General features: G+C 34.4%; 1 protein-coding gene across 3 annotated transcripts in view; it reads right to left on the reverse strand.

The window, feature by feature from the left end:
- The window catches only part of phip (PHIP subunit of CUL4-Ring ligase complex), a 69,460-nt gene that overhangs the window by 5,077 nt on the left and 40,240 nt on the right, over positions 1-24,143 (reverse strand). For 2 of the 3 annotated variants that reach the window (XM_087307441.1, XM_087307443.1), the window contains 21 exons: positions 23,956-24,075; positions 21,859-22,042; positions 20,027-20,132; positions 19,712-19,843; positions 17,229-17,320; positions 16,135-16,351; positions 13,585-13,698; positions 13,348-13,455; positions 11,214-11,338; positions 11,036-11,118; positions 8,984-9,095; positions 8,724-8,785; positions 6,996-7,151; positions 4,755-4,875; positions 4,493-4,618; positions 3,694-3,766; positions 3,208-3,270; positions 2,964-3,119; positions 1,946-2,098; positions 1,647-1,840; positions 1,087-1,466 (listed from right to left, as the gene is read on the reverse strand). In XM_087307441.1, the coding sequence (XP_087163567.1) occupies positions 1,087-1,466; positions 1,647-1,840; positions 1,946-2,098; positions 2,964-3,119; positions 3,208-3,270; positions 3,694-3,766; positions 4,493-4,618; positions 4,755-4,875; positions 6,996-7,151; positions 8,724-8,785; positions 8,984-9,095; positions 11,036-11,118; positions 11,214-11,338; positions 13,348-13,455; positions 13,585-13,698; positions 16,135-16,351; positions 17,229-17,320; positions 19,712-19,843; positions 20,027-20,132; positions 21,859-22,042; positions 23,956-24,075 (2,877 nt within the window). The remainder of the gene's footprint in view (positions 1-1,086; positions 1,467-1,646; positions 1,841-1,945; positions 2,099-2,963; positions 3,120-3,207; positions 3,271-3,693; positions 3,767-4,492; positions 4,619-4,754; positions 4,876-6,995; positions 7,152-8,723; positions 8,786-8,983; positions 9,096-11,035; positions 11,119-11,213; positions 11,339-13,347; positions 13,456-13,584; positions 13,699-16,134; positions 16,352-17,228; positions 17,321-19,711; positions 19,844-20,026; positions 20,133-21,858; positions 22,043-23,955; positions 24,076-24,143) is intronic. The other variant, XM_087307442.1, reaches the window with a different exon arrangement.

The raw sequence follows: 24,143 nt of genomic DNA on the forward strand, positions 1-24,143 counted from the left end.
AATCAGCCAATCACATGGCAGCAACTCAATTGTAGATTTAGTAGACATGGTCTGTTGCAGTTCAAACTGAGCCTCAGAATAGGGAAGAACGGTGATTTAAGTGACTTTGAACGTGGCATGGTTGTTGGTGCCAGACAGGCTGGTCTGAGTATTTCAGAAACTGCTGATCTACAAGGATTTTCACACACAGCCATCTCTAGGGTTTACAGAGAATGGTCAGAAAAAGAGAAAATATCCAGTGAGCGGCAGTTCTGTGGATGCAAATGGCTTGTTGATCCCAGAGGTCAGAGAAGAATGGCCTGACTGGTTCGAGCTGATAGAAAGGCAACAGGAACTCAAATAAGCACTCGTTACAACCGAGGTATGCAGAAGAGCATCTCTGAATGCACAACAACCTTGAATCCAACCTTGAGACAGAAAGGCTACAGCAGCAGAAGACCACACCGGGTGTCAATCTTGTCAGCTAAGAATAGGAAACTGAGGCTACAATTCGCACAGGCCCACCAAAATTGGACAATAAAAAACTGTTAAAAAAATCCAAAACAGAAGAGAGAAGCCTGGTCTGATAAATCTTGATTTCTCAATTTTCTCGATCACGTCAATGCTATCATGTCAGTATGGACCAAAATCTGAGGAATATGTCCAGTACCTTGCTGAATCTCTGCCACGAAGGATTAAGGCAGTTCTGACGGCAGAAGGGGGTCCAACCTAGCACTACTAAGGTGTACCTAATAAAGTGGCTGGTGAGTGTGTTCTAAAGAAATCAGACCCTTGGCAGTTGTTCATATACATGGAATTTAAATTTGGACTTCAAAAGATAAAATCCTTTAAGGACAACAGTTTTTAAGAGGGTGTTTACATGACATTTTTAATCATTTTTAATGCTTTTTTCCTGTTTAAATGACAGTACCTGACAATGTGATTTAGAACTGGCAATGCTAACTTTTAAAAACAAGTCTGTTGAAAAAGTAAGTTCTGCAGTTCAGCTACCAAAATGAAGATAACTAAGAATTTCAGAAAAGACTATATAAAAAAGGAGCACATAGAAACACCAGATTTTGAGAACAGACAGAAGCATTGACCGACCTGGTGTGAGTTTGACAGGTGTCCTCAGTTTCCTGCGGGACTCTCTTGCTCCTCCTCCATTGCTGGGAGGAACAGCGGAGCTCTCATTTTCTCTAGAGACTGCAGTGGAGTGGGGGTTCTGTGTGCGCAGGACTCTGGAGGAGGAGGACTCTACTAGAGGTGGAGGAGCCGATTGTGCAGGAGCCGCGTCTGTGATGGGGCTTCCAAAACGGGCCGAGCTGCGAGTCCGACCAGGTACGACGGGAGTCTCAGCCTTGCCGTTGATCTGTGGATGTGTTTGTCGTAAAGAAGGAGCTCGGGACGGTCCAGCAGGAGTGGGTGGAGCTGCACTGTCCAATCGAGGAGGAGCACGAGAGGAGACTCGCCTCTTCCTTTCTGGACTGTAAAAAAGGCATCTTAGTTTTATTAATGCCAATGATAAATCAATGATATTTGTGATAGGATTGTAGTTAGACAGAAAGTTGGAAATTTAAATCCTCTTTCATGTAAAAACACCAGAAGTTTAAAAACTGAAACCAGCACATCATATTCTGAAATGACCAATCAGATGCTGTCTGTACCTAGAGGCGGAGCTTGAATGTGAAGAGCTCCTCCTTCTCCTCTTTTTCACAGACTGTCTGGTCAGGCGATCGGTGTGCAGTCGCTGTCGGGTGAGTCGTTCACTGTGCAAACTTTGGGCAGCTTTGAAATCAGTCAGGATTGAACTGATGTGCTCTTCAAACAGAGCAGACAATCGCAGGCTCATGCTGTAGATCTGCATACACAAAACAACCCGCATGTATTTCATGAACTTAACTGCTGAGATGATGGCCAAAGTGTTATTAATACTGTAGGGAATTAACTGGACGTGATCTCATACCCTGGACTTTTTGCTGGGCGTGTAGGCTTTGGAGTTGCTGAAGATGAGACGGACATCTTTACAGAGATCCATGGGAGTGTCATACTCTCCTGCTAACAGGCGGTTCAAGACTGTCCCAAAGTCCATTGGAGTGTCCACAATATCCAAGTAGTCCTGAAAGAGGTATTAGTATGAGCAGGGCATATAAGCAGGCAGTGCACTGCAAGTCTTATTCCTAATCAGTATTTTTATCTTCTTTAATATGATCAGGACTTGACATAATTTAAAAAAATAAAGGTTTTTCATCCACAGCAAGAATGTCGCGTGAATGGAGTTTGCATGTTCTTCCCGTGTTTGCGTGGGTTTTCTCCATGTGCTTCAGTTTCCCCCACAAGTCCAAAGACGTGGTATAGGTGAATTGGGTAAGCTAAATTGTCCACAGTGTATGTGAGTGAATGAGTGTTTATGGATGTTTCTTAGTGTTGTGTTGCAGGTAGAAGGGCATCCTGCTGTGTAAAACATATGCTGGATAAGTTGGTTGTTCATCCCGCTGTATCGACCCCAGAATAATAAAGGGACTAAGCCGAAAAGAAACTGAATGATGAATGAACATTTATTTATTTCACATAACATCTAATTATTTTCCGATATTACTATCTAACATATTAATTTAACATAATACCTACCTAACTAATATATATAAATCACAGAGAACATCCTGAAACCAACTGTGTTGTTGTTTTAGTGAGCCTATAATAAGTGTTCATACTGGGGTCTACTTTATATATGTCAGTGTCTCATCCATAAACTGAAACTCCGGCTACAATATTTTTCTGCAAGAAGCTGTTTTATCTACTAAACTCTAGAAAACCCAAAAGTTCCATACTGAATATCTAACAGTCATCAGGCGATCTGAAACAGTGACTAAAACTGTAATAAAACATAAATAATAATAATTACTGACTATAGTTTCCCTCTTAATTCCCCGTCTGATGCTAAAGCTATAATTTACAATAGTGTGTGCGCATCTGAGTGTTACCGGATACTCATCCAGATCCACAGGTTGTCTGAAGGGCTCTGAATCTTCACACTGAAAGATGAGCTCCAGCAGTTCTCTACAACGCTCCTTCCAGGCCTGAGGGTCTGACGAGGGTTTACTGCGCAGACTTCTCAACATGGGCTGCTGCTGCTGCCTCTGAAACACCAATACAACATTAGTTGCGTAAGCCATTATGTGTATGCATAATGCATAGAAGCAACTATAAGGAAACTTAATATTTTACCTTCTTATTGCGGTTAGATGTACAAGGAGCCTCATGCTCTTCGTCTTCATCTTCATCTTCATCCTAAGTTGGGGGAGAGAAAAAAACAAACAAAAATGAAAACTTGCAGCTTAGTCATGATTTTAGTTTCTTGCATTTCACCAAACCTTTGTGTATCATCAGGAGTCAGGAGGTATTTTCGTGAACGTTTTTCTGTATGTTTTTTATTTGTATTTTTTGACCCTTAAAGTGCAAGTAGCCATTAACTTGCAATATATGAATCACCAAGAACCACAATTTCTCTTAAAACATCTTCACTAATGTCCAACTGAAAAAGTCACCTGTGATGGCTTGATGATGGTGACTACCTTTTACATGTAAATACATATTTATGTTCATGAATGCCCAGTACTTGCATGGCTGTAAAAGAACTCGTTAGAAGTGCTAAATAATATATAAAATCTCATTCACATACAAGTGGTTTATGTGAGTTTCAATGGCACTTACATCACTTGAGTCTGAGAAAGCGGTTTTCTTCATACTGTTATATAGAGGAATAATATCTGTACAACTTTGGTCCCTGAAAGAGAAATACAAAGACAGACAGACAAAATGATAAATTATATGATGAATAGATACATTTTTTTAATAAATGGCAGATATTAGAATATATATATATGGTCACACTTCACTTTATTTTGATAAGTTTGTTGACTTTAAGTTACATTGCATCTACATGCCGATTAATTCTCTTTAGATTATGAGTAGACTGTTAGGTTGTGGTTGGGGGTTGAGGTTAGGGTTAGTTTAAGTTGACCTCTACTTGCAAAGTTTCTTATAGTCAGATAAATGTCTGTTTAGCAGCAGTATCAACAGATATTAAACAGACAGTCTACTAATACTCAAATGGACCATCAAAATAAAGTGTTACCATATATACTTTTAAAATAATAAATACTATACTAATACAAAGTAAATACTACAGAACTTTAGAAAAACAACTAAAATCAAACAACTTAAATGCTTTAAAAAGTAGTAAGTCTTATAATATATTTATTTTGAGATTTGCTTACTATTAAATTTAACAGCGTGTTTTTATTGTAACTTGAATTCAGCTATAAAAAATAGCAAACGTAGTATAAACGTATAATACACAAATATTGGCATAGCTTAATTGGATATTGCAATACAGATGACACCAATTAAATAAAACAACAATGGCCAATATTTAATATACAGTACCACTCATCCCAATTCAGTACTACTGCTTCACTTTCCTTGTGATTTTCATGTATGATTGACTTACTTGATAAATTGTAGCATGAGGTCCGATACGAATTTGGCAGTTCTGACAATGAACGCGCCAGGTTCATTGAAGGTTTGAGCATTGTGTTCGATGTAGCGAACCTCCCACATCAACGATGACATGCGCCTGAGAAAACATCACCAGGAAAAAAAAACAAATGCACATATAAATTCACTACCATCTACATTACAAACACAAGTGAATTTTAGAAATATATCCAGAGTTCATGTAGGCCTTTGATTGTCTTTTTGTTTGCACTGACCTATAGAAACGGTTCTCTAATCTTTGTCGGATAGTGCTCAGATCTGTGACGTAAGCGACCACCGTGCAGTATGTTGGATATGCCTGCAAATCCACGGGCAGCTCAAATGGTTTCGCCACATCTGGAAGACAGAAAGAACCTGTTATAGTGGATTTAGATTCAGAGACGGCTTTTGTGACAGTTCGCCACAACTCAGCTCGGTTTGCATTTCCACTTCAGTTTAGCACCTCTTACAGTGGATGGGATTACCACTATAGTAGTGGCACCTTTCCTTATGTGACATCAGTCTGGGTCATACCATCCAACCAGCTGGATTTACTTCTCAACAAGAGGAACATCTGGACCTCTTCTATTGACCTCAATGCTGCCATTTCACAAGGTTTAGTCATGCAAATCAACTAAACAGCAGTGGCTGCCTACTAAATATAACAGGTTTGGTGTTTCATGCCACAAATCCAATGATGCTGTTAGTGACAATTCTCTCAGAACAATCAGTGATCAGCAGTGTATATGCATTAAGTTTTGGTAATGGTTTGGCTTGCTTAAAACTTCACCTGAGGTACTATAAAGTCCAGATTCTAGGATGCCCCCAAATGAGCCTTAGTAAAACCAACCGTCTGTACCATGCAGTGGAAAAGTGCCTTCAGTTTTTATGTAAAGAACTACAGTATAACTAACAACAACTGCATCAGTGTCGACAACAAAGCACAAAAACCGGCTGTATGTTATAACAGCACCTTTAATTCTTAAGCTGTTTAAAGCAGGATGAAGTTACACTGGCTCTCTATGTCTGCATTGTTCAACCAGTGGAAAATCATTTTAACAGTCATTCCAAGTACATAGATTGGTTGTGCTGCTATTGTTATTTAGAAGGATTTGTGCTATGTTCACACTGTCAGTGTTCAGGACTGGCAACCACTTTGATTCAAAGGTCTGAGTACAGAAATTGTGTAAATTGTGAGTATTAAAAAAAAAGACAGAAATATTGGAATACTGTCTGCATTAAAGTAAAAATAAATAAAGAGTAAAATATATATGTTTATGTGTTGCATTTTATATTTGTAAGATATTATTTCTAAGTGTTATTGCACTGTATAGATGTTATTTTCATATTTTGACATTTTAAAGATGCTTATTTTATTTTTCAAAAACACGTTTATTCAACAAACTGTTTGCAAACAAAGAGACACGCATGCTTGTATTACATTAATGCAATCTCAACTTGTAGTACTGAGCTCACGACTTTTATCATTTAAATAATGTTAAAGATAGTTAGAAGATCTGTGTAAAAGACCTGCCATCACAGCTGGAAAAAAATCCTAAAGCAAACACTGCTCTTTGATTACTGCAACTAAAATAAATCCCAAAAAATATTCAGATAATACTATCCACGGTTCATACACATTTTTACTATAAACATTTCAGGACTTGTCCATGACTTTTGCAAAACTGAGGTAAATATTCTCTATGTTTTATGTAATGTCTATGTACACATGCTAAACAAAATGTATGTTCAAAATTATTAGAGCATATCAACAAATATGTGACAATCTGTGTAGTTTACATTTAGTTTTACATCTGCAAAATAGTATTCAAAAAGTATCTTGCTGTCCGTGTGAAAATATTTTATAAATGTTTGCTTGTGTTTTAAATGATATTATATTGTCTCATAAATTAGCCTTTAGCACCCACAGTATCTTACCTCTGTAGTTATTAGAGATTGTTTCTGGACATGACACTTAAAATGTTTCTTGAATTACGATGAAAGCGAGTGAAAGAGAGGTGAAGCTAAAACTGCGAGTTGTGAAAAGACAGCCAGCGAAATTATTTTCAAAATTTACCCAATATTATCATCTCAAATATATTCAAGTACACAGATGCTTGTTAAACAAATTTTCACGACTTTTCCAAAACATGTTGGGTTTATTTGTTTTTTCCAAAACTTTTCCAGGCCTGGAAAATGCCTTGGTTATTTTCCATGACCTTTCCAGTTTTCCAGGACCATATAAACCCTGACTATCTTAGTTTCACAGAGCTCCATCCAAAACATCGAACAGGTTGATCACCAAATGGCAAGGCTTTCCTTAAAATATAACTGTGTGAGTCCTTTCAATGTAATAAGTGAACATTTGAAATGTGTGTGAATGCAACTATATTAAGGACTCAAATACAGTTCTGACCACAGCATTGTGAGTGTTATTATCACAGATATCATCTTAATGCTAAATAATAAGACCATACCCAGAGTGCAAAGCTGGTTGATGCCCCTGATGATGCGTTCACACTCCTGGTTGCGTGTTCGTGAGCCCCACTCTCCGTCCAGCGGCTTGTACAGTAAGGCCTTCTGCTCGTCCTGAGTGAGAGCCATACTGAGGCCTAGCTCCTCAGGAAATACTACTGCAGACAGACAGAGACAATGAGACAGAAGAAAACCAGACACTATCACAGCTCTGACTGTATTGCTTATTAAAATAAAGCCAGCTGGACATCAGAACAGCTGATACTCTCAATCTGATGGTTGCCATGAGCACTAACTCGCCTGCGTTGTTGATGTCACAAGGACCAAATGTCACCACAAGCACAATAAAAGCCTAAAATTATCCACATCCAATGGGAAAGAGCATGCTTGGTAAACATACTTAATTACTTTCAAATAAAAATGTTAAATAATAAATAAAAATAGTAATAAATAATATATTAAATATAATATAATTTATAATAAAAACATTAAATCATTCAGTTACTTATGTAAGTGCACTCAAGATCTTTTATCAAGGCTGAACATATCTAATAACCAGGAGTCTGGTACAGTGTATGTAATCAGAGGTGTTTATATTGCTCGACGTGTGCTTATGTGCTTATATTAGAGCTGTGAAAATTAATGTGCTATGAGATTAATTAAATATGGTTGACATTATTATATTTAGCACAGTTTATGCACTCTCTCAATGTATTCTTACATCCGTTTCTGTTTTGTTAGATTTGTGCATCAGCATAGGTGGTTCAGTGAACGGCTAAAATATTATTTTTGTAAATGATAAAAAAGCCTTTTTAATGGCAAATCCTTCAACTGAATTATACATTATAAAAGTCTGAGACATTGTGTAATGTTTTTGTAATTTTAGTGGTACATTATGTGGTCAGGGTTTCTGCAGGTTTCACTAAGTCAAATGTAAGACTTTAAGATCTTTTTAAAAATCTTGAAATTTCAGACTAATTTAAGGCTAAGCACTAATGACTTTTTGAATGGCCCAGCAAATAAAATGTACTTGGCCTATCAAAAAACTAATTCTAATTAGTCATTTCTTGGTCACATATATTAAATAGTGTATCAAAACAAGCAGACCCTAGTTGTATACATATTTCTTTTAGATTACTTAAAAATAAATCTTTAAATGTAAATGTATGCATGACAGTGGGTTATAATATTAGTTATGAATAGAGTTTTGGTGAGATGTATTGTTGGTGATTGGATGTGTGTCAGATAGATTATATAGCTTTACATAAACAAAGGAAAATTAAGACAATTTTTAAAATAATTTAAGACCAACAAGACAATATTTCAGTAAATTTAAAACTTCTTAATGCCTAAAATTTAGTTTTTGAATTTTAAGACATTTTAAGACCCAGCGGATACCCTGTATGTTACAAAGCTGAATTTTCAATGTGATTTTTCCAGTCTACAGTTTCACATGACTCCTCACAAATAATTCTAATGATAATTTGGATAAAATATTTTTTGACAATCATTAGTATTTAAATTTGCATAATATTTTGTGAAAATCATATTTTTTTGTTTTCAGGATCCTGTGAAGACTTTAAGGTTTAAACTGTTTATTTGACTAAAGTTTTACTGTAAATTTGACAATTAATGCATCCATGCTAAATTAAAATATAGATTTTAATGTTGAATTTAAGCTTGTTGATGGATCTGTCTAGACAAAGATCTACGTGAGGAACATGTTAAACCTTCATCAGGAACCTCCTCCATGTCCCACGGGCTCATCTTCTCAGTATCTCCATTATCCCAGCTGCATCACACATTAACACAAAGCTGTCAAGTTCATTTACTGTTATATCTGTAACATTATACTAAACACACAAGATTATTATCTAAGCTTCTATACACATCCTATTTGGCTTTAAACTTAAAAATCAAAGAGGCAGAGAAGTGAAATGAAGAGAAGTGATTTATGCATAAAAATGTGTAAAATGGACACAGAACTGACCAGACGTTGTAGCACTGGAACAGAGAGTCTGGATATTCGGCCTGGTACGGCTCTTGACTCTCAATCGTACCAAACCACCAGGCATCATCAATCACTGCCCGGAAACGATCACCTGACAGAGAAATGCAAGGTAAACATATTTATATTAGGGGTGTATGTATTCTTACTGACTTAATTTTGGGTACAGCTCTTTTGGTTTATCACATGTTTAAAATTGTGTTGTTTTAACCCAGTACATGCTGAAAGGTCTGGTTTTCACTGAATCAACACAGATTCTTAAATCCCTAGATTAATAGTATATGCTGCTTCAGCAGGTGCATAAAAAACACTAGACATTATACACGGCAGGTTTCCATCCATTAAAAAAAAAAAAAAAAAAAAATATATATATATATATATATATATATATATATATATATATATATATATATTTTTTTTTTTTTTTAATGGATGGAAATATATTTATTTATTTATATTATTTTTCATAATTTTTTAACATTATTTTTTAATAGTTATGCGAGGACCTCTTTTCCACAGTGTATGTGACTTCTCTTGACTTCACACAGTAACTGCAATGAATGTGGCATGACATCACTTTGTTGCAGAAACAGCTTGTCCAAAGTCCAAAGCACGAGTATGTTTGCAGTCTAGATGTATTAAAAAGTTGATGACAACAACATTGCCATAGTAAACTATGAGATATGAAAACTTGGGATTGCCTGTCGGGTGCTTTAAGTTGAGGTGCTATTTGTTTTTATATTAGATTTTTTTTTTTGTATTTACGGTTGCACTAAAGTCCAAATTTGAAAAATTGATGTTATTTATTACTTGATTGTTCAAGCTACCTCACAGAAGTGCTCTGTTTGTTAACAGAGTTGTTCAATGTTAAAATAAGAAGACGTAAATAAAAAAATAAGGAACATCCTGGATCTGTTTCTTCGATCTTCTTTATTCTTTTTTAATGTATTAGAGGTATCGGTTTCGGTATCGGTAGAAACTCAAAATCCAAAATGACTCTGACTCAAGGGCAAACAAATCTGATCGGGACATCCCTAATTACAGTTTTTCTCAGTCACTTGCACAGGTGCATTTCTCAAAACACTATTTACATTTGCAGATGATGCATTTCTCAAAACAATTAGTACAAACTGCAAAACCTAGTTGATAACCTGCAAAAACGGATAGCTCATTCCTAAAAAGCAAGTATTCATGTCAATGAAAGTGTCAGTGTCATCAAGATAAAAAGTCCTGACACCATTGTTTATGAACAAGATAGTCATATGGCTTTGGCATGTTTTCATTATGACAGTTTGCTTTGTAAATATTTTCCCCGCAAAAAAGAAAAAGATTTTGGGGACACTTCCTGAAAAAGCTCAAGACAGCACTATATAATATTTGCACAGCCATTTGAAAACTACAGTAAAGTTAGACATCACTGCATATAGTGAGGTATCTGAATATGTATGTTTCACATTTCTACTGCATATGTTCTTTGCAATTCTAATTTATTATTTTATTGTGTAAATGCAACATTTAAGTAACAGGGTTCCCTAACAAGCATACAACACAAGTAAGTTTTTCTAATCAAACAAATGGTTAAAAAGATGAAAGAAGCAATTTTGTGTTAAGTTTTTTCCTTTATGTATTAAACTGTGATATTTTAAGTTTAATTATTATATTTTTATGCACAGAAATAAAGCCAATTTGTCATCCAAAAAAAAAGTAATCAAAACATAAATTATCACAGAAAGTTCACCCCATGACTCCATTTCATGGACAATTTTTAAGGGTTATTTCAGGTCAAATTGAGTTTAGACACATACCTTTTACACAATTCTTGTTTAATTCTCAAAACGTTTTGGTCATTAAAGCAAAACTGCAGCTTTTCTTAGTATAACATGCATAAAACCAAGAAAAACACAAATACAACATTACAAAAAATTATATTTGCAAAGATCTTTTCCATTCTCCCACACAGTCATTTCTATCACTGACCCATTTAAACCCATATAAATAAACAGTTAAGCAGAAACACTCAATTTGGGCACAAACCTATCATCCAGTTCCTCTGTCTTGCGTTATCAAACTGCTGCCGAAGAACCAGGAAGTCGATGACATCAGGCATGTCGTGATATCTGAGTCACCAATAGAGATGCAAGGCAAGGGTTAAAAGCCACTCAGCACAGATCATGTTGAATAAGAGCCTGTGACTCACGCAGACTGAACTCACTTAATGGAGAATGAGCCGCCCGTCAGTTTGCCTGAGTCTGGGTCCAGGAAGGCCAGCTTCAGACAGCACAGAGTAGGCAAACCCACCTCGTACTTAATGCCCACAATCTTCAACAGCTCCTGCTCCTATAGGCACACAATCACAAGTCATTTTCTTTGTGTTTCACCATGCTGCCAGGTCACAGGGTCATAAAACCAAAAGTCAAGACAACAGATCTTTTTATGTTCCTTTAACGTATTTTAATATATTTGTTAAGCTATACAAAGTTTAACTTAATATTTTTAATCAGTTTGATCAACCCTTGTGTACTGTTCAAATTGACTACCCTTTCGATATGTTTGTGGCTGTTTTTGCCCCATTGACTTCCATTATATATTATATTATACTTCCATATAATTACGCATGAGCATTCTAGATTGTTGGTGGTTTTCCTTTTTAGGAAGAGGTAAAATGTGTGTTTTGACTGTTGATCATCAGTTGACAGCATTAACCCTTTACATCGGCCTGTGCAAAAAACGTTTTTGGCTTTTAAATGGAGTTCTATGAAGTAAAACAACAGAGTATAGTGTGTGCATGCATAAATAAACTTTCTATGTATACTATGTTCTGAGAGCTGAGGTACTTATTTTGATTTTCTCAGACGTCAAGATAAGTGTGCAAATGTCTCTTGCACACACACACACACACACACACCATTCTCCATATAGTGGTACTGCGCGCTGACATATAGCACCAATGTGCCCACGGCGACCCGAGTTCGATTCCCAGCTCGAGGTCCTTTGCCGATCCTTGCCCTCTCTTTGCTCCCAATGCTTTCCTGTCTGAATTCTCTACTGTCCTATCATAATAAAGGTGAAAAACCCCTAAAAATAATTATATAAAAAAGTACTTGTATAGCCTCTCTTATGTGTATAGCTAAGTATTTTATAGTATATGTTAGTTATGCATTGGTATAACTATATATATGTCCAGTGTTACGGTCAGAATTATTAGCCCCTCCTGAATTATTAGCCCTCCTGTTTATTTTTTCCTCAATTTCTGTTTAACGGAAAGATTTGAGCAACACATTTCTAAACATAATAGTTATGATAACTCATTTATGATAACTGAGTTATTTTATCTTTGCTCTGATGACAGTAAAAAATATTTTACTAGTTATTTTTGAAGATACTAGTATTCAGCTTAAAGTGCAATTTAAAGGCATTGTATAACTTTAAAAGTATGAAAGTGACAATGGAGATGAGGATCCAAGTACAGTGTCTTTATTTAGACAGAGTGGTCAGGCAAGCAATGGTCAAGCACAGTAGCAAACAGTATTATGTGGGCAATCCAAAAGAGAAGTCAAAAAGGGGCAAAAAGGTGAGTTCCGGCGGCTATAATCAAAACCAATTATCAAAGCAAAGACTTAAACAAGGCAAGGCAAGGAGAAATGCTTCATAAAGTGTCCAGAAACAACAAGACTCAGCCATGTCATTGTGTGTAAGTGCTGTATATCCATGTAATGAGTCCTTGAGCAGCTTCAGCTCTGCGTGTTTGCAATTAGTCGGGATCATGAACGGGTGTGTGCGCGGTGCATGCTGGAAGTTGTAGTTCATATATGTGGCAGCTTTGTAGTTCTCTAGTGATATACAGTAGTTAGATCTTTTGTGACTGTAACAATAACGATGGTTTGTTTTCTAGACAATTGAAAAAAAATATTGCTTAAGGGGGCTAATAATATTGACCTTAAAATGTCTTTTTTTAAATTAAAACTTTATCCCTTGCTCTGTTAAACATCATTTGGGAAATATTTGGGGGAAAGAAACAGGAGGGCTAATCATTTTGACTGTAAGTACCAGCAAAACATACCATTTATGGTTGTAAAACACAAGCTGGTGTCTATGGAGATGGAAATAATAAGTATTTTTAAACAATTAAAATGACATTGATCACTTATCCAGAGTCAGCGGGAGTATTTAAAACTAACATTTGAAAGGGCTATACTGCTATTTTTATGCAAACCTTTTCCTCGTTGTACACTCAACCACAGCTTGAAACTTTTCTGAACCCTTTTTCTATCAGAGCTGTGCAGGAACACTGCTAATATTGACAAGGTTTCATGACAAATTAATATTAGTTTCAGTTGCAGACTTACCCTGAGCTCTAACTTGTGCCAGGGCTGTTTTTTAGGGTTTATACTGAAGATCTTGTTTTTTTTGGCCATCTCCACATAAGCTTCATGACCTTGACGGAAGTAATACACCTGTTCACAAACACAACAGGATGATCAATATTGCGATCATGTTTCACAACACCACACCACACCACTTCATGCTTTAATTATGATTCAGCAGACTGTCTTTTTTTGTTTGTTTGTTTGTTTGTTTTTTACCTCATCGCCCATCTGTGGGGTGAAAGGGCATCTCCGTGGCATAGTGTCAGTGATCCAGTTGGAGGGCAGCCATTCCTCTAACGTCAAACCCTGATTCTGCAATTCAGGTATCCTCTGGACATAAAAATACACACTTCAGTAAAACAAAAAAAAAAACAGTTTGTGTATTTTCTGTAAAATAAAATGCACAATAATTATATACAAGCAAACATTTTAAAATATATATTTTAGTGATTTGTTGCTTGAAAAACTGTTTATTAATTACATATTTTTATATACATTAAATACTACTCTTATTTTCCGAATAACATTGTATTTGCAGGATGTGTTGTGGATTGAGAGAAACATTAATACCAATATGTTTATCTTTGTAAAGGTAAAATTGTATTTATAATATGTGATTTATATGCTTGGGGCGACATGGTGGCTCAGTGGTTAGCACTGTCGCCTCACAGCAAGAAGGTAACTGGTTCGAGTCTAGGCTTTCCTCTGGGTTCTCCGATTACCCCACAAGTCCAAAGACATGCACTATAGGTGAATTGGATAAGTTAAATTGTTTGTAGTGTTTCAGCTCTTGAATTAAATACTGTAGATTTTTTCTACTTTTATAAAAAAAAAAAAAAAAAAATATATATATATATATATATATATATATATATATATATATATATATATATATATATATATATATATATATATATATATATATATTTATATAAAGGGATATACAGAACTGATCAATTCTCTTAACAACGAAATTTCTCTTAACAAGGCAGTTCAACTTTCTGGACATGATGCTTTCATGTCCCAGGGTTTTTTTTTTTATTTTAGCTTCATTAATTAAAAACTTTCAACATCCAAACATGTTTTTTACTTTAGGGCCAGACAGAATCTGCAGACATTTTTAGCTATTTCTGTGGAGGATTTAGTGAAAAAAAATCTGTGGAATGATTTAGGTAGTATCATAACTAAAAACTTCATATATGTAATAAAAAGTAATACCTTTTTCATTTTTATTCAATTGTTTACAATATAAATCCACTTAGATCCACTTATTTGGTAAACAAAGCAAGTCTCATACAGTTAAAATCAGATTAGCGCCCTTTTAAATTTTTTTGTCTTTTTTAAATATTTCCCAAATGAGGTTTAACAAAGCAAGGAAATTTTCACTGTATGTCTGATAATATTTTTTTCTCTAAAGAAAATCTTTTTGTTTTATTTCAGCTAAAATAAATGGAGTTTATTAATTTTTTTAAAACCATTTTAATGTCAAAACTATTAGCCCCTTTAAGCTATATATTTTTTGATAGTCTACAGAACAAACCATCATTATATAACCTGCCTAATTACTCTAACCTGCCTAGCTAACCTAATTTACCTAGCTAAGCATTTAACTATCACTTGTCATCATGGCAAAGATAAAACAAATCAGTTATTAGAAATGAGTTATTAAAACTATTATGTTTAGAAATGTGTTGAAAAAAATCTTCTCTCCATTAAAAAGAAATCTATAGATTCTCACTGCAAGAAAAATATCTGAAATTAAAAAATTGATGATACAATCAAAAGACAATAAACTAAATACCTTTCATTTTTAACTGCAGGAAAAAGAGACAATTATAAGAATGAAGATTTTGCATAATTTTCTTCACAAATTTTGTGAATTTTTGTGATTTTTTAAAAGTTACCAACACTTGGTTACCAAGGAGACAACGGTGTCAGTGAAAAGCGGGAGATTAAATGAGATGGCATGTGTGATTAATATAATGAGGAGGTGATAAAAAAAATATTGTGAAATCTATTTACTGTCATATCAATTTAATGTTATTGTGAATTCATTTTAAAAGGTGCTCAATCATCAATAAACTGTACTAGCTGTGAAATCAATAACCTGTATTTCTATAGCGCTTTATTGACCTTATTCTTCAATGTGGAAGTGTGCTCTATTTTGCGATTGTTTTAGAACTTCTGATTCAGTTGCCTATGAGAGAAATGACTAGGAATAATAGACGCAAAAAACGATCAAACTACTTGCTCTACAAACAAATGTTTGCATGACTATAGAGACAAAGTAGAATAACACAATTAGAAAATATCAGGTTGCAACATCAAGCAGCAAAACAATCTGTTTTAAAGTCTTAAAATGAATGAGACCAGAGGTCTTGTGCCAAAAAGATTCAAATGGCTGCGCCCGCTCTTACACAGAGAATAAGGTGAATACGATATAAACAAGCAACAATCGGAATATATGCAATAATGCAATAACAAAACTTTCCTTGGCATGAAATCTCATGAAGTCTTTTGATTCCAAAAATGCTTAAATTGAAAATTTCACCAAATATATAATGGAAGTCATCTGCTCATTAACAGATCAAGAAAAAATGACAAAAACCAAAGAACTGTCCTGTAATGCAGGTATGTGCAGTACTCAAATTTTTCAATAAACTAGTGAACTTAGTAAATGTATTTTGCAATTTCTAATAAGAAATGTGTGTAGAAATGTGTCTAAAAAGAAGTGTGTGTAGATAAGAAACACAGTGATGCACCAACCTTCCGTTTCTCTTTTGGCTTCTTCTTCTTTGGTAGCGCTCCATCTTTGTCCGGCTTTTCTTTCCTCCTCTCCTTCTTGGAGTCTTTTTTCTTCTCTCCATCTTCTTCAGAGCTGCTGGCGTTCTTCTTCTTCTTTTTCTTTACGCTGGTCTTCTTGGGTGGTTCGAGGTTTATTCCAGCATCTGCCGTCCAGTCGGAATAATCGCTGGAGTAATCACTGCAAATGCAAACAGACCCAGCATATATGTGTGTGGCTCTGGCGTATGTGGATTAGGAAGGATTATGTCAGATATTGGGCCTGTCCAGTCTGGTCACTTCATGCGTTTTCTCTGATCAGATGGCTGTTTGATTTGTGAAAATGGATCCATTTAAATTTGGCCCAATATCAATCCTATCTTCAAATTCTGTGCTATATGCAAATTAAACTAGGATACATCAATTAAAGCGTCAGATACACCGCATTTAGTTTAGTTATTATAAAATTTAAGCTATCCATCTTGTTTATCATTCAAAAATGTCATACTTAGGCAACAGGAGGCATTGCAGTTCACTTTTATTCCAACAATACATTAATTATTGTCATGGTAGGCTAAATGAAACATCTATTTTTGTCATACAGATACAAATCTGTAAAGGATTTACATTAATTTATGTATAACATAGTCTCCCAAAAACAAAACATTGAGCCTTTGTAAACAAATTAAATGCTGTATTTTATTTTTCTATTATTAGTTATTATTATTATTTTCACAGGAGCATGATGCATCTCTGTTGAAAAGCTGCCATTTGGTATTAATTTAACATGATATTTGAACTGCTTAATGCTTAAGGACTGGTAAAATATGTAATTAAATGAAAAAAAAACTAAACAAACATCCCAAACTGACATCTGTAGCGTTGTATGTGTTGCATACTAGTGCTGTTATACATAACTATGTAATATAGCCCATAATAAAGGTTATGAATGTTCATAGCACCTTGTGGAATCTATGCCAGACATAAGGGGGTCTTATTTGATCCTAGCAAAGGTGCCCCTATTAAAGATGGTCAGTGAGTGTATGGCACTGTGAGGTTTGAAGGTAGTGAATGTTTACCTGGAGCTGCTGTTTTCATCAGGCCAGGGTTCTTTCTCCTCTCTCTCCTCGTCTGATGATTCTCTACTGGGAGGTCTTACTTCTGTCTCTCCCTAAAAAGCATGAAAAGTTCAAGTGTTTGAAGCCAGTGCGATGAATTGAAAAAAAATTTTTCATGTCACTGCTCAATTCAGCATTTTGTCTTGTGACTGATTACATGAAATAATTGCAGCATTAACAACCGGGAAAATACAAAATATTCACAAACAAGTCTGCGACACCAAATTGACTAAAACAAGAGAGTATAAAATATTCATGTGTTATTTGCATCAAGCAATCCAAACTAATGACTGGCTGACTGCTGATTAAAAAAATAAATCCTGATGCTTTCTGTTTCTAATCTGCAAGTAAAAACAATAGATCTTCAAACTACAATAATTGTTGAAGGATTGTTAAACATTTTTTCATGCTAAAAACTATAATTTGGTGTAGGAATGTACAATACAGACAGTATGAATCTGGTATAATAGCTCTATAGACTGAGAAACTTTGTATTGAAGCTACACTGAAACACCACTCACACTCCTAACAGAGATTTTAACAGTACAGATGGAGCAATAACACTTCAGACAGAAGGGCAATAAAAAAGACAATCACCACAATAACTAGAACCATTTTAGCTTTCAATGCTCAAGTCTGTATGGACTCACAATTGACCCAATGTACTTTTCCAATAGACGTTTCTGTGGAGTGAATGATTAATCTATGACAGCCTTTTAACAAAAGGTAATAACTTGCACCGCCTCTGAAATGACTTTCCTTTTCCACTGGTGTCACCAGATTTCTCAACCACCTGTCATACAGAAACCGTTTCCCTTTAATACAATCCATGTGTGACGAAAAGTCCTATGTAGTACATCATCTGTCATTGAATATTGTTTCCCTCTTAAAGAAGCCACATATACCATTCAAATGTGTAGGGCCAGTATGGTGGTGTTTTGTAAAAGTCTTTTTCAGCTGAGATGCATTAAAAGGTTTCAGTAAAGCCTTTGGTAACACTTAAGTTTAGGTCACAACTCATGCTATTAACTACTGGCTTATTACCTGCCTATTATCAAGATATTAACTGTTCATTAGTAGTTAAAACTTATGATCCTAAAACGTTTGCATCCTTAATCCTACCCAGGACTTTAGTAACTATTAATAAACAGTTAAAAGTTTTAGTTATTGGTTTGTTAATATTGTGAATTGTGGCCTAAACTAAAGTTATCAAGACTTTTTCTTTTTGTTTCTGAAAACAATATAAAACCTGCTCTATAGCTTTAAAGTTTTAGAAAGTAAAATGAGTAATGTATAAACATAAAAACTAAATTACATTCAATATCATTTATAAAAACAGCAGGCATATATCGAGTCTACCTAAAATTAGTTTTATATAACTCAATATAAGCTATAACTCAATATCCTAACTGTTTTAGTTTTTTGAGGATGCATTAAATTAGGGCTGCACAATATATCGTTTCAGCATCGATATCGATATAGTCACATCGCAGTATATGCAACGTCGAGTTGGGACTATAGTTGATCAACACAAAAGTTGAGAATACATTAGATTTGTAATTGCAAAGCATAAGTTTAGAATTTGCATGTTTTTAAAGGCATTTCAAGAGAGTTTAAAACATTCGGGCACAAAAAAGCACATTTGATACTTTAATAAAGAATAGTTTTACTGAATTATTAATACAATGAAAACTATACAGTGTTATTTTACATTTCATAATTTAATTTCTGTACCTTAATACAGTTTGACTCCCATAAACCATAAAGCACTGTTTATTTGACTCTTTTCTTTGCTCTATTGTATTATTTTTGCCTTAAAAATCAACCCAATCAATTTAAATTAAGAATGTCTTTCCAAATAGAGCTATTCAAGCTATCTGGTGAAATTCGATTCATTTATATCGCAATTTACATTGCAGAAAAACAAAATATTACATTGTCGGATTTTTCCAATATCATGCATGCCTACATTAAACTAATAAAATGGAATTTAAAATGTTATAAAAGATTTTGTCTGCTAATATACGCTCCACTGTTTAAATTCCTATTCAGAAAAAAAAAAAAAGAAAGCATCCTGGTTTTCACACAAATATTAAGCAGCACAACTTTTTTTCAAACACTGATAATAAGAAAAAGAAATGTTTCTAAACAGCAAATTGCTTTATTACAAAGATTTCTGAAGGATTGAGTATGAGTAAAGAATGGAGTAATGGCAGTTTTACCAATAAAACTTTAACACATTTAGAATAAATTACATTTAAAATATATTAAATTAGGTAACAGCTAGTATCTATTTCATGTTTATTTTACAATATTTATTTCTAATATACATAACTGTATTTCTAATCAAATAAATGCAGCATAACTCACAAAATGTTCATTAATTATGTGTTTCATTGACTTAACTATTATTTAAAGGCATTCTGCAGGTTTTGTTTTTGTACCTCAGAGGCGCTGTGTTCTTCCTCGTTCGGTTCACTCTGACGACTCGTTTCCTCCACAGCCAATCTTGTGTGGTAGTTATGCTGGTTACCCTGGTGACGGCGCCCCTCCTCCGCTGCATTTTCTATAGCATGCTGGTATGATAAATACATACTTTAATATGCATTTAATTTGCAACAATGGCTTTAGCAACACGTTATCAAGATGCATTCAGCTGGAAGTTGCATCACACATTTTGTGCACTCAATTAGGCAGATTAGTTGGATGTTTTTTTTAGTAATATGTTTTCAAACTTATGATCAAGCATGGTGATTTACCCGGTTTTCTCTGTGGTATTGGCTGTGTAAGCTGCGTCTCCTCCTCTCTGATCTGTAGATGTTGATCTCCTCCTCTCCTTTAGCTGTTCTCCAGATCTCCTGCTTACTGCATTCACAAACACACAGACACATAGAAGCATCAGCAACACGTCATCTGTCAACAATCTGCAGAAACAGTAAAAAGTAAGATATGAGAAGGTCTTGTTTGAGTTTCAGCTGTGTATGAAAATAAAACAGATCAACGAACATTTTGACTTCATTGTACATCAAAGAGTTATTTAATTAAATAAGGAAAATGGTTTTATGCGGCAGTTTTGAATATTGAAATTCTTTTGTATTTTAAACATGTTTCAAGCTTCACTATTTTAACCTGTTAAGTAATGAAGTCTGCTTGCTGTTTTTTATTTTTATTTTGGTGCGTTAATGTTGTTGATAATATCATTCAAAAGCTCATAAATCACACTTGTTAAATAATTACTTTATATAGCTTTATTTTACATTAGGAGATGCAAAACACAGGCAGTTCAGCACAATGCCTTCCTCAGTGCGTGACACAATCTTCTCACTTCACCCACTTACTCCACAGTCAATCACATTCCCTCATTAGTTAGACGACTACTCAATAGTTAAAAACATCTAATTTTCATTTCAATATAGCTAACACCTGTAAAAGCCTGTAAAAGCATTATCTCCATTGTACTTTTCAATTATTATTATTCACTTATTCATAGCTTTGTCAATACAATGAAATTCCCACAGTCCAAAACATTAAAAATACAATTATTTGTTTCATTATACACTCGAAATCCATGATTCACAATATCTTTAGGCACAGACATTTTAACATATAGACTGCATTATGGGTAGAGCAGGTAATGTAGGTTTTTATTTTAATATTTTAACCTGTTACTGGATTCAAAAATCCTTTACACTTCACTAGATTCTGACATGTGGCACAATTTCTGTATGGAAAACAACCTTTTATAAAAGTAGATTTCTTATTTCTTACTATATCTGAATTAATCGTCATATCTGACACATTTTATAATCTTATAAAAGTAAATAATGGATGATGTTGACATTTATTATTGATGTCATATGATGTTACATTTATTATACTGTTTTGACCTGCACATTTACCATGTTTTTTGTTTTTGTTTTTTTTTTTACAGTAAACAACATTCTGTGCTTAGTTTGTGTGTGTTTTATAGACAATTTCCAGTTCAATGTTTTACTGAAAGTAAAAAGTAATTAAACATAATTGTGTTGGCTTTATTATGAATGTAAATGTGTAATCCATTCATGAGTAGGAAGGTTTCAGTAACCATTGTTTACAAATATGAATTACATATCTGTTTACAATTTAAATGAAATATTGTTAATTCACAAATACCGAATCAAACGGAATCAAAACCATATGAATAAAAATTAAACTAAATCACCAAACTGGTTGCAATACCCAACCATACTTGGAAATATTTCAGAACAAAAGTAAACACTTGACACTGTTTTGTCTAAAACATTGTTTGTTAAATGTTGTTTGTCACATTTATCATCACAATAATACACTGTAAATCTAAAAAACATGACTTTTACTTGAGTGATACTACTTCATTATCTTATTTCTCATATATATCTTTCTCTCTTCAAAAATGTCAAATTATTTGGTCATTCTTGCTGAATTTTAATAGGCTTCATCCTGCAATGAATGCTTTTGGAATCTCAAGATGCACTTTGTATATACACTACATACCCACTATCCAAAAATATTATGACCTATCGCTTCCTTTTAACAACAATTATTGGATTATTCATGTATGTTTATGTTTTACCAGGCTATGGCTAGTGATAGTTCAGGAACGAGGACTCGTCGGCTCCAGGCCACCAGGTCTCTTTCAGTGGCGATCTCGCTACGTGGAGCGTTACTGTGCATCTGCCGAACACCTTCAATCTGTCCACTGCGTCTCAGACCCACATTTGGTGGAGAAGTGACTTCTGTGGGAGAGCTGACAGATCCTACACAAACAGCAGATATACAGTTTCAACATTATAGATATTCATCATTACCCCCAAACTGGTTCATAGAGGTTCATCTGATAAGTACTCATGATTTACAATATTTTACAAAATATTTGACTTGTCGAAACTTTGGCTTGTTCACAAGTAGCTTTTACTATTGTGTAAAATCCAAATTTACAATGTTTTTTTACTAGCACATTGTTATTCAATATAATTTTTATTCCTTAAGTGAACTATTAATCCATGCCAGTTAATTCACAGAAAAAAAAATTTTTTTTTGGTCATTTTCAATCAAAGTCTGACCACTGGCTTCTGCATTTGGAGTGGCGGTCCTTCTCTAATGACACCAGATCGGCGACTTCAGCCACAAGATACTTAACCACACCACTTTTACCATTAGTTTACTATGAAGGAATGGTGTGCAAAAAGAAAGCCCCGCCTCCTACTCAATGTTCCGTTTCAGTTGTTTGTTAACATACTGCACTAAAAGTCTCAGCAACTTCCTGTTGAAACTATTGCAAATAAATTCCATGAAATGAGGCTGAAACAGAAACACATTTAAAAAAATTACTCTATTAAATTACTTAAAATTAAGGTTTTTGTAAAATGTTCCTTATGCAACTAACTGAAAAAGGAAGCACTGAAAAGATAAGCCAAACAAATAACATAAATAACTAAAACGTAAACTGAAACTGATAACAAAAGTAATGAAATTTCACTAATCTGGGATGCGTTTCCCAAACAATGACATAAATTGTGGCTAAACTACTATAGTATGATGCGTCATTTGGGAAACAAACGAAGTATTAACAAAGTATTTCCCAAAATCTTAGTTGTTCTTTCGCAGATCTGTTGTTTGAACCACATTCATTATGATGTAAAACGTCCATCATCCATGTAAACAACATCATAACATCTTTCACAATAAATTATTATTTTTGTAATAATTTTGTTTTAGACACACACACACACACACATTTTTTCAAAATCTAATATTAGTTTTGGTAAAAACATGTCAACTGCACAAATAGGGCCTATATTCCTTTACAAACATTATGGATAATATTCCATATTCTATTCTAAAACATAAATCCACTTACAATAGCTAGCACGTACACTATCGGTCCAAAGTTTGCGGTAAGTAGGATTTTTAAATCCATTAAAATAAGCTTATCCTGCTCACCAAGGCTGCATTTATTTAATTAAAATAACACTATAAGATGCACTATAAAATGCACTTCAAAATGCACTATAAAATAACCGTTCAATAGTAGTGTATAATTTATAATACAGTCTAATCTCATATAGGCCATAAATCAGATATATGGTCAAATAATGATGTAAAAACTACTTTTATTTATTTGTTGCCATAAATACATTTAGGTCCAAAAATACTTTTTTTTTTCACTAGTTTTAGAGATGTAACAGATATCTGTTGTAAATGATAGGTCACCTATAGCTTCTGAGTCGCAGCTGCGTTCAAAATGGCCTAAATGATTTCGAAGTGCACTATGAAGAGAGCGCAATTGTCAATCTGGAGTTTACTAACTGTGAAAAATTACTTTGAAAGCAAAGTACACATGAGAGAGATAACTGTAAGCTTTTTTTATTAATCAAAGTGGATGTTGGAACTATGGAAAGTAATAGGGCAAAGAGGGTATAACAGAATAGAACACAACCAGGAACTCTGCTTCTTACTACAGCTCAAGAAAAGTATTTGCTACTGCACACGTTTTCAACACAATTTGCGAATTGTCACTGGAATGCAGCATTCGAGAAACGCCATATTTTGATGATGGAGCTTGCGACCTTAGATGGCTAACGATGGTTTTCGGAAATGCACCCCTGACTTGTTGATTATTTAATTGTAGCGTCAAAACTACATGTGAAAAACAGAGAGTTTGTATTACCTCTGTTGGCTCTGCTGTCAGAGCCCAGCCTCTGGTCCTGCTCTTGCTGTAGTCTCTGGATCATACTATCAAGTGGACTCGAGCCTTCTGCAGCCTGCTGACTTACCACCTGATTTAGCCCTAAAATACCAGAAATAACACTGATTACAGCTCAGTGACAGATTGATGGTGCTTGTTTGTGAAGCCTG

The sequence above is a fragment of the Danio rerio genome, chromosome 23 (genome assembly GCF_052040795.2).
Source record: "Danio rerio strain M-AB ecotype USA chromosome 23, GRCz13ab, whole genome shotgun sequence".
In the NCBI taxonomy this organism is placed as follows: domain Eukaryota; kingdom Metazoa; phylum Chordata; class Actinopteri; order Cypriniformes; family Danionidae; genus Danio; species Danio rerio.